This window comes from Carassius gibelio, chromosome A16 (genome assembly GCF_023724105.1).
Source record: "Carassius gibelio isolate Cgi1373 ecotype wild population from Czech Republic chromosome A16, carGib1.2-hapl.c, whole genome shotgun sequence".
In the NCBI taxonomy this organism is placed as follows: domain Eukaryota; kingdom Metazoa; phylum Chordata; class Actinopteri; order Cypriniformes; family Cyprinidae; genus Carassius; species Carassius gibelio.
The window spans coordinates 11,359,631-11,371,210 of NC_068386.1; the positions used below are offsets into that span (position 1 = coordinate 11,359,631).

The window sequence follows — 11,580 nt, forward strand, 5'->3', positions numbered from 1 at the left end:
GCAAAACCAGTTGCTGGAGATTTATTTTTGTAGCAATAGCCAACAAAAAAAAAAAAAAAAAAAAAAAAAAAAAAATACTTGTATGTGTCAAAATTATCGATTTTCCTTTTATCCCAAAAATCATTAGGTTATTAAATAAAGATTATGTTCCGTGAATATATGTTTTGTACATTTCCTACCTTAAATATATAAAAACTTTGTTATAGCATGAGCTATTTATTAACTTTCATAGAGATTTTTTAATGACTTTTTATGGCTAATTCTGTACCATTCCTTTACCTCTTGTAATATTGTCACTGTATTTCAAAGTTCTGACAACCACATAGCTACATCCTTTTACCTTATATAGGCTAGATCAAAAAATAAAAATAAAAATAGGCTTACATGTCAAAAAAAATAAAGTTATCTTTTCGACAAAAAACAGTGCAATAATAGCCAGTTTACCACAGAAAAGGCACTTTTATTTTAACAGTCTTTGTATCGTATAAATCGACTGAAACAAACATGTCCTTTGAGATGTTTTCTTCCATCTGCAAGCCACGCGTTTCACTCCAGCAACCATCTGCTGTTTTACCTAAATCCAGAGATTTGGCCAAGCCGCGCAAATATCTGTCACTCTCCCAGAGTGCTCTCACGAGGTCTTATCCTTCACTTGGCTCTGCTGAACAGACCAGTAAACAGTAAACCGCTGGGGTTTGGATGTTCAGTATCCTATTGAAACGGGCAGGTGGCGAGTTGGAAGTTAGAGGATCGAGTGCAGAGCAGCGTCAGAGCGGAGAACAGCCAACCTAAATTAAGCTTACAATTATCCTACTAGACCCAAGAGGGATGTGTCGCTACAGAAGGAATTAATGAAGGAGCAAAGCGATTAAAAACATTCGGGTCTTGTCTCAAGACATGCTCGTCGTCTTTCTGAGCACGATGTTGTGCAGAAGTGAGGAACTGCGAATCGAGATTGGAGAGCTATGACATCGCTGCCATGAATTTATCGTGAGGGAAGCGACTGCGGGTGAGTTCCGCTTTGGTTTTTGTTCAGATATACGTAGGCTATTTCCTACTTATATATTCAAAACGATGTTGTTTGGAGTTCTTCAGAGTTACGAGTAATTTGGAAGAAACTCATTTTGAAACTCGTTTGACTCAGGCTATTACATAGATGTCAAAACATATGTTGTATATTAAATGTAAATATATGACATTTTATTTTAAAGTAAACAACAGACAATGAAGAAAAATATATTATTAAAATAATTTGCCCAAAATATCAACTATTCGGTAAAACTGGAATAGGAAAGCATTGATTTGACTAGATAGATGGATGAATGGATGGATTTGTTAATTCATTCATTGTTTTTCATTGATTGACAGACTAATTGATAGAGGGTGGATCATACTCATTGACTCATAGACAGATAGAAAGAAAAACAGACTGATTGATTGATTGATTAGTAGACAGAGCAATTGATAGAGCATCAGTTAGACTTATCAATACTAGATAGATAGATAGATAGATAGATAGACTGACAGATAGACAGACAGATAGATGGATGGATAGACCGATGTGTTGACTGATTAATGCATTTTCATTGATTGTTTGACAAACTAATTGATAAGCATCAATTAGAGTCATTGACTAATCTATAGATAGATAGATAGATAGATAGACAGACAGATAGATAGATACGTTTCTTTGTTCGTTGAAGCCCACTTGACAGGGCCATGAGGCACATGACTTTGAATGCCTTCGTTTCGGAAGTCAAATATACAACTAAATATAGTATTCAGGATGTCAATGGTCAGCTCAGATGTGTTCAGCTTTCTGTCTCAGGTCGCACGCTCACTGAGGCGTTTGGAGGCGCCTGGAAGTCATAGATGTCTTAGTTAGCACTAATCAATCTGTGCAAGTTCTCGCTAATGAGATTTCAAACAGCATCCTGCATGAGCCAGAGCTAAAGGAGCGCAAGGTTTGGGGCCGGTCCAGGTGAGCACTTTAATCAGAAGAGTTGTAATGCACAGCAGGACCTGATTTATCACCAGTTGATAGGGCGGAGTGGTAAAAGCACTTACTTGATCACTGGTTTGTTTTGCTTGGTCACTCGACATTCTCATCACGCCCGGCATGTGATTTATGAGGTCTGCCACAATGAGATCAGTTTAGAGCAGGGTTTAATATCACTGAACAGGTGCAGATGCCCTGTTTTGACCGGTTTTGTCTGTGTAATAAAGCAGAGCAGTTACCTATGGACTAAATTTGGGGGCTCGATAAGTCTGCCTCACATTGTGAGCATCATCCTGGTTCTTCGTGTAATCCTGCTGCCCTAAAACGGATCTATTTAGGACTGCTTAAACACTAAACTATCCAGGGCACCATATGACCCTGCTAATGGGTGTCCTGTATTACAACACGCAGCAAGATGCAGAGGTCTCACTGGGGAAATTTCCCAATCGACCAGACCTATCTTTTAACTAAACAGTTCTCTTATCTATGGTCATCTAATACATACATAAATGAAACAGATTCTGTGGTTTTCACAGATGACATATGAGCCTAAACCACTTCCATATGTTTGACCTTTAAACAATCACACTAAAAATCAATGGACTCAGACTTGATTTATACTCTGTTCTTCAAGACAAGTGTATGACTTGAATGAAATCTGAATCCGAGCCTTCACAAACAAATTGTCTCCGTCCCACCAGCATATTTACTGAATTGCAGATGCTTTTGATTCTGCATGTTTCTTCAAAGTTTATATTATACAGCATATGTGCAAATGTTTGTCACCCATTGTCCATAAAAATGCCTAAAATTAACAATGAACTTGAGCACATGTGCAATGACCCAGTTACATTAATGCATTCAGTTTAGCCTGAGGTGACCTTACTTGTGTGTCATTGAAAAGTTCTGTTAAAGTCAGTTTAAACCACTGATACACGTACGTGTGCTGCCTTCTGGCAGGAAGTAGGAACATGTGAGATGATATCATCTTTCCAAACATGTTTTTCTTTTGCATTACATTAGAATCTCTTTGGGGTACACAATATACATGCACTGACTTGTGACCAGCACAAAGCTGAATTATCATAATCTGTCCTTCAGACTGTTGTGATCTTAACCAAGCGTGACCTCTCTTAGCTGCTCCTCATAATCATGAAAAACAGAGAAGCATCAATATTCATATTAATTTGTTCAAGTAAAATATAAACAACATGTACAAAATATTAGATACTCTTTTCTAATACTTACAGCCATTACTTGTCTATAATTTACTACATTTTATTTCAGCTTTCTGTCATAAAACAGAATAATGTTCATACAACAGTAGTAAGTTTGAGTTTGTTTCATCATCAGAACAGATTTAGCATTACATCACTTGCTAACCAATGGATTCAGCTGCAGTGAATGGGTGCCGTCAGATTGGGAGTTCAAACAAAAATGCAAATTTTCATTTTTGGGTGAACTATGTCATTAAGATAATTAAGATGTTATGGTTGGTAACAGAATCAAATACTGTTTTGTCCAAATAAATAAAGACTGAAATCAATGTTACAAATGTATTTAGGCATCACAAATGTATAATGTATATCATGGAAAAAAGATACCATTTTCTGATATGCTAAAGCTTTCATTTAAACATTTTATAAAATGACTAATAATGTTAGATAACGGGAAGTATAATCTAAATGTAAAAACAAATGCACATTTAAATATAAAGTATTCACACCTTTGTCTTCCACATCTTACTCTCACTCTTATTTAGAGTAAAGCAGCAAAATCAGTCACACTCCAAAAGAAAGCTTAGATTATAAATGCATGTATTATAATGCTACAAATGCAGTCACACAACAGAGTTGTTTTTAAACTCCTTATCCTTATCGCTTTAAGCAAAGTTGGATTACAGAAGGATGAGCAGAAGCGTCTTGTAAATTCACTGTGGGCTTGAAATACAAGCGCTTTTGAGGAAGCATCTGTGGTTTGGGCATCCAAGTGTGAACCTCACCTTCTCTGTTGCATGTATTTTTCTGTTCCCCGGGCAAGCTCAAAGGGAACAAATAGTTCATGTCCAGAAGATCTGTCATCATATCCCATTGCTAAACAACACCTGTTTCAGAAAGCCTTTAATACGTGTGTCCATTCACATGGCTGCATTCTGTGGCATGGTGGAGGGCCAAGAGCCATAAACAGCCTCTTTCTCACTCAGTTGCAATTGTTGCTGTGAAGAATTGATGGGAGGAATTCTAATTGGAGATTGGAGAGTGGCTCTGGGTATTTTTCACCCGGCTGGGACAAGAATAGCACGGGCTCCAAGGGACAGGTGAAGTACATTCCCTGGATACACTTAGAGGTTAGAGATCACCCTTAATATGCAGGTCAGAGACCTCTGATGTTGTCACTGAAGAGTTCCTGCATTTTTAAACACCGTTAGTGTAAGACAAGCCAAAATAAGGATAAATATATAATCTCTTTTGGGTTTGGCTGCCATTTTGTGAATATCATGTAATGTTAAATATTAATTTCAAACAGTCTGGGTCCCCTCATCTGTTTGCTCGGCACATCCCTACCATGACAATTTTTGCACAAAAATAAACAGTTAATTCTCAGTAGTACTTCTTATAAGCACATTTGCACACCTGGAGTCACTGAAGTGCAAATTGGAGTCAGTCTGCAAAGGCTTTAAGTGTTGTGGTTTTCTAATGGAGTCAGGGGAACAGATACAGCAGCAGAGAAAAGGTTTTGCTCCCCTGTTATTCTAACCTGGCAAAGGTCCATGTCATTTACTGTAACCTAATGAAGCCTGTCTGACTCTAATGAGTTTTGATTGTTGAAGTGAAAGTATGAAAGTCAGGCCCAATATGAGAAAACAGCGCATTATGTGTGTGCGTTCAGCTTAGTGAAGGCCGGCTAACTGTGATGACATTGTATCAGATCAACAAGGGTGCACTCTTTGGCGGAGTGTTGTTTGTTAGATAAGAGCATTGCCAAAGCTGGTATAAACAGTGGTGGTAGCTGATTATGCAAAAGTTTTACTGAGAGGCTTCTTCTTGAGTTTAGGCCACAAATTGTACATTTGACAGAAATTGAACAAAAAAAACTATATACCAAGAACATAAATAGACCTTATATTTTTATAGTAATATATAAAATATATACAAATACAGTATAGAGAGAAAAGAGAAAGAAAATGAAACATTTAGAAACAAATTTGAACAGAACAAGAAAATAACATGTTCAGTTAACTGCAACCTCAAAGTAAGCTGTTGAGATGTTTCAACATTAAAATCATAGCATCAATATATATATATATATTTTTTTTCTTTAATTAAAGAACAGCTTAGTTGTCAGACAGTGTGAAATGTTATAGGCAAGCAGCAGGACACAGAGCATGAGTTTTGTCACCTCCATGTCCAGATCACGTACACCTGCTGCACTATGTCTTTCACAAGTCGACAGAGAGGGATTCACAGCTTTAATTTGTGTAAGCCAGGCTCACTGTGGTGTGGAAAACCAATATGGTGTCAAAACAGCCAAGCCAGGATTGACTCTCTCTCCCTCCTTTCGCTAGATACAGCATTATGAGTCAGCTTATTTGGCCAATATAAGGCCTTTGTGTAGAGACAGGGGACGACTCTAGACTCAGGGAAACAAGTCAACCTCATTTTATGTGGTTTCAGCAGGGACAAGTAAAAAATAAAAGCGTTGTGCGTAAACAGGAGATGTGAGAAATGCAGACCCATGTGAATAGGCTATAATAAGCAAGCAGGCAGTGGGAGAGGTGGAATGCAAGACTGGATTAATTGAGATCATTTGTCACGACAAGGTAGGAGTTTATACCCATTTTGTTTCATTCATTAGTATGCAAGGGACTGCTGGAAATGTTTACAAATTCAATACAAAAACTATGATTTATTAAGCAATTTAACTTCAATTTAGTTAATTTTTTATGCATTTAAAAACAGGTCTGCTTATGTGATCATTTACAGTAGTCAGTATTTGAAGTGGATCCTAAGTTGTCCTAAAACCTAAAACCAAAATGCGTTCTAGTCTCTTAGGACAATTTTGATTAACTTTTTTGATCCACTTCAAATGTTGACTACTACATAAATTTAATTTAAAACTAAGAAAAGTGTTATAATTTGATCCTGCTGTTGTTTTTGTATTCACTACTACTTTCCAAAGTGGTGTTTAAAGCTCAGTTTTCTCTCTCTCTCTCTCTCTCTCTCTTTATTGATCTGTTCACCATTCCTGGGGTTTATATGTGAAGTGTTAGGGTTGTTTACCTATAATAATAAAAAGAAGCGAATCATCTTTATGATCCTATTTTTTCTGACTTAAAAGCAAACTGACATGCTATTTTTTGCTTTACAGGTTAGCAATAAATAAAAACTGTGTGTTATAATGATAAATGAAGGATTCCTGTGCTATTAATTGTCTTTAGCAGATGCAAGATACATTTACATTACCTTCATTGAACAGACAAATCCAAACAGACTAAATTACTGAGTACTTGTTGAAAGAACAAATCTCAGTCTCAGACATCTCAATCCATCACATTGCCTTGATTTGAACTATTTCAGTGCAGTGCAACCAAAGCTAAATATCTTAGTTAGTAAGGTTATGTTGCTGTAAGTTAATTTTTTACAGTTTAATTTTCTGAATCAGAATCAGGAGTATCAGAAAGGAGCAATTTTTCGTTTAATTCAGTGCATGAATGTTCAGATCTTACTCTTGGTTCAGTGTGTATGCTGAATTTATTTATATCAAAGCTTGTTTCTGCCTAAATAAATACATAAATGTTAATTGCAAGTTTTTATCTCACAAATTCTGACTTGTGTATACTTATGGTTTACATTAGTTAGAATTCTGAGTTATATCTTGCTTTTCTGTTTTTATTTCTCCCACGTAATTGAGCAGTCCATTGTTCTGTTCTTGTTGATTGTCTGATGTCTTTTGGCTCAGCTTCGTCCATTAAACTGAACGTCTGTCCATGCTGGGGTTGTAATTCCTAATTTGTTTCTACACCTGTGCACCTGCATCCTGTGACATGAGGTTAAGCTGGACTGTAGTGAAAGTGCCCTGCACACCTGTCGTCTCTCATCAGAGAGCTGGAGGGAAATAAGCGTGTTGCTATGTAGCTTTCACATGTCTCATCATTTTTATTTACCTAATGACTGCGCATACAATCTGCAGACATTCGGCTGTTGTCCATCATCAGAAATGGATGAAAAGCTGTTTTACAACTTCAGCTGTGCCTGGATCAGTCGGTCTGTCTAAAATCAAGAGGATTAAGGTCATTGTTAGCACAAATCATCATAGCACAGTCTGAATCATTTTTCTGTTTCTTCTCTTCTCTCTGGTTTTAGGCTTTTGGAAGTGTGACGTCTAAATGTATCTTCAACAAACACAGAGCCCAACATAGAGACCGACCTGAAAACATTGGTTATGAGAACTGGCACTATAAAAGTCCCTTGGTAAGCAGTCCCTTGGTAAACTAGACTTAAAAATAGTTAGGGAAATAGGGGAAAGCAACTACGTTTGTCTTCTGATTCAATTATTTAACATCTATAGCTTTTGAAAATGCTTCTTGTATGTGTTGATTATTGCTTAGTACGACTTAGAACTGTTCCACTATGATGATTTAAGATGCATTTGGGTCAATCACAAAGCAATAATTTGTCCATGTCTATTAATGTATTCAAAAATACATAATTGCTAATGAATCACATACATACAATGTTACATACAGTTACAATGAATTTCATTTTGGAGCGAATAGGTAATAAAGTCAGGAATGTCAAACTGTTGTTTCATAACTAATAAAAAGAATGAAGAGAAAACTTTTAGTACTTTGGCGTAATCTTTTTTTATGTTTATAAAAAAAAAAAATACCTATATAATTATTTAAAAAGATACGTTTTAACTTTGTGAAATTTATTTAAAAACTAAAAAAATACACTCACATGTAGGTTGTAAACCGAAACTTGAAAATAAGAGTTTTTCAAAACCATATGAAACCAATAAGAATACAAAGATTACATTTATATGAACTTCTTCCTCATATCTGACACGTCATTGACCCTTTTTCTCTCTTTTTTTTTTTTTTGCAGGAAGGAGGTAAGATGTTCATGGATCTGTGTGGCCAGTGGGGTGCATGGACAGTCCTGCTGTTGTGGTGCATAAACCAATCGGCTGCTGACCTCACCTGCCCTCAGAAATGCACTTGTTATCATGACACTTTGGAGGTAAACTGCTCCTCAAGACACCTGACGGTTGTGCCTGAGGGGTTACCAAGCAATGCCAAACGCTTAGATCTTTCAAGAAACCTGCTGAAAACACTGGCCAGGCACCAGTTCTCCAGCCTGTCAAAGCTAGAGGACCTGGACCTGAGTGAGAACACAATCTCTATGATTGAGGTGGAGACATTTCAGGGGCTAAAGAACCTGCGATACTTGAGGATTAAGAACAACCGTCTCAAGATCCTCCCGGTTGGGGTCTTCTCCGGCCTCTCCAACCTTCTACGTCTAGATATCAGCGAGAATGAGATCCTGGTTTTTCTGGATTACACATTCCGGGACATGATTAATTTACAGCAGCTTGATGCAGGAGAAAACGACCTGGTGTTTATCTCGCAACGGGCGTTTGTTGGGCTTCAGGCATTGAAGGAGCTGAACGTGGACCGCAGCAATTTGACCTCAATCCCCACCGAGGCTCTGTCGCAACTTCAGAACTTGACAAAGCTGCGCCTGCGCAAGCTCTCCATAAGCGTGCTGCCCAACAACGCTTTTCGCCGACTGCACCAGCTGCGCACTTTGCAGATCCTCCACTGGCCTTCTCTCGACACGTTAAATAGCAACAGCTTGGTTGGTCTGAACCTCACCACCTTAATTTTAAGCAACTGCAACCTTAGCGCCATACCTTATGCTGCGCTGCGTCCTCTCACCTACCTGCATTACCTTGACTTGTCCTACAACCCCATCACCTCCATACAGGCCAACCTTCTTGTGGAGCTTCTGCGGCTCCAAGAGTTGCACTTGGTAGGTGGGAACCTGCTACGTATTGAGCCAGGTGCCTTCAGGGGTCTGGTCCACTTTCGTCTGCTCAATGTGTCCTCGAATCGTCTGTCCACATTGGAAGAAAGCGTCTTCCACTCCGTAGGGAACTTGCAGACACTGAGGCTGGACCGAAACCCACTGGCTTGTGACTGCAGGCTACTTTGGGTCATGCGACGTCGGCGACGGCTGGATTTCGATGGTCGCCAACCCACCTGTTCACCTCCAAATCGGCACAAGAAATCATTTCGTGATTTTTCAGAGGCTGATCTCACGGTTGTATTTACTTGCAGGCAAGCGCAGATTCTGAGCCGCCAGCAGCAGGATGCGAGTGTGGTGGAGGGCATGAGTGTACGGTTTGACTGCAGAGCAGACGGCTATCCATCGCCTTCTATTACTTGGCTGTCAGCCCAGCAGACTGCACTGAGCTCTGTCGGGAGAGTACGAGTGCTTGCAAACGGGAGCTTGGAGGTGCGTTACACCCAAGTACAGGACAGTGGAACGTATCTATGTACTGCATCTAATGCAGCAGGTAACGACAGCATCTCCGTGAGTCTGCAAGTGGAGGGGCTTCCACAAAACCGCACAGCATCGTATTTCTCAGACAAGGGATGGATGGAAACTTCATTACCTCCTTCTACCAACTCCTCCGCACGGGTGTCGAGTCCTTACCCTTTTGATGCTAAAACACTCATCATTGCTACCACCATGGGCTTTCTTTCTTTCCTCAGCTCTGTGGCGATCTGTTTTGTGTTTATGTTCTTTTGGAGTCAGAGCAAAGGTCAGATAAAACACACTGCCAATATAGACTTTGTGCCACGATCATCGATGGGTGGAGGTGGAGATGGTGGGGACACTGGGAGATTCACAATGAAGCTTATTTGAGCTGGAATAGAGAATTCATGGTCATGGTCAAATTAGTGGAGCCTTTAAAACTGTAGTAAATCTCAAAGTGGATCAACTGCTCATACATAATGCAGTTAAAGCCTTATGATAACATAACGAGTCTGATTGACATCAGTGTAAGTAGGTAACTTAACTCTTTATAATAATAACATTTTAGTGGAGAAGTAAGGTAGCCACTATAATCGTTAATAAAGTCTGTAAGATTGCTGAGCAATGCCACAATCTGAAGACAAACAACCAACAAATACGCTTATAGTCTGATAGTAATAATTCATTTTAAAAAATGTATAACAAATAAATTTACAAAGAAAATAAATAATTTGTATTTAATATGAACTAGTATTAATAGTAAACTCTATTTAAAATAGTTTTAAAATGCAATGCATGAATATAGTGTGTAAAGAAATTATTTGAATAATAGTCCACAATTAAATAATGAAATAACTGTTGGATATTTTTGTGGTGTGCCCTTGATTTGGTGTGTTACTGCTTGATTTTTTTAAGGCTCATGGCTTTTAGTATAATGAATAAAATCTCTTCCTTTGTGAGGGCTCTGGTACAGATAGCCTTTAGAGATATTCATTTCACTGCCAAATTAAACCAGAGCCGGCCGTGCGATGATGCATTTGACAACACCTATGATGCAGTTTTAGATTTTGTAACTTTTTGTTGCACATATGTATAACCCACAGAATTATGTGTGTTGCTGTAGAAGTCTTAACCGCCCATCAACGCCTATTGTAGTTTGTAGCATTACAACACAAAATTAGTAAACTAATACTTTTTTAAAAGTGAAGGATTTTAAATGGAAAAGTTAATTGATTGAATGCATTACTGTATTAACATAAAGCGTGTCATATTGTACATTACAGCTGCTATTCTTATAGGTTGCAGTAAGATTACAAACATTCTGCAGGGTCATTCAGAAATGTCTTTTGTGACTCTTTTTGTCTTTAGTTTTTTAACAACATCAAGTGACGTGGCTAGGCACAAATGTCATGACGACACATGGTTATTTACCTAAGATGCTTTGCAATTTATGTAATGTATATAAGATATATTTCCAAATTTGGATGTTTTTGCTAATGCGTTTGTAAGTTATCATATTTTGCTTTGGATAATTAAAGACCATGCAAGTCTGCTTGTTCAGAAAACCATCTTGTCTTGCTATCTTTACTCCATAGTGTTCCATTTTAAACCTCCTCATTAAAAATTCAAATCCATTTCTAGGTAAAGTTAATTTGAGTCCTGAAAGTCTGAACAGTTTGCAGGGTTCATTAATACAGTTGACAGCTGTAATTTTAAATGACATTATGATCATACCTCTTTGTTACTCTGGTGTATGCAGTATATAATAGTCCAGATGTAAGCTCCATCTGTTTCATCAATGCAGCACCTGTAACCTTGAGTGCCTGCAGTTTTTCTTTAGCTCATCTGATCGGGGAGGATAGATGACATGAGATGTAAAGACGGTGTCAGGAGAGAAGAATCTGCATAATTATCCGCAACAGTCACTGTCTTGTTTGTTAAACAGAGAAATAATTCCCCCCTGCTGCCTCTCATCTGATTACCAATGAGATGAGGTTGATATAACCATGTTTAGGCCATTTTTCAGTGTAATAACAA

At 38.1% G+C, this 11,580-nt stretch overlaps 1 protein-coding gene across 2 annotated transcripts; it reads left to right on the forward strand.

The window, feature by feature from the left end:
- Positions 1-450: 450 nt before the first annotated feature.
- Positions 451-11,108, forward strand: LOC128030108 (leucine-rich repeat and immunoglobulin-like domain-containing nogo receptor-interacting protein 1). 2 transcript variants are annotated; one of them, XM_052617602.1, is made up of 3 exons: positions 451-1,009; positions 7,363-7,470; positions 8,107-11,108. In XM_052617602.1, the coding sequence occupies exon 3, from the start codon at positions 8,119-8,121 to the stop codon at positions 9,931-9,933; it is 1,815 nt and encodes a 604-aa protein (XP_052473562.1). In that variant the 5' UTR covers positions 451-1,009; positions 7,363-7,470; positions 8,107-8,118; the 3' UTR covers positions 9,934-11,108. The 2 variants fall into 2 exon arrangements, with proteins under 2 accessions (XP_052473562.1, XP_052473563.1); XM_052617603.1 differs by lacking the exon at positions 451-1,009 and adding an exon at positions 5,567-5,819.
- The last annotated feature ends 472 nt before the right edge of the window (positions 11,109-11,580 follow it).

Bases quoted from the DNA above. Each gene is read 5' to 3' on its own strand.
- LOC128030108 (XM_052617602.1), top strand. From the start codon at position 8,119: ATGTTCATGGATCTGTGTGGCCAGTGGGGTGCATGGACAGTCCTGCTG.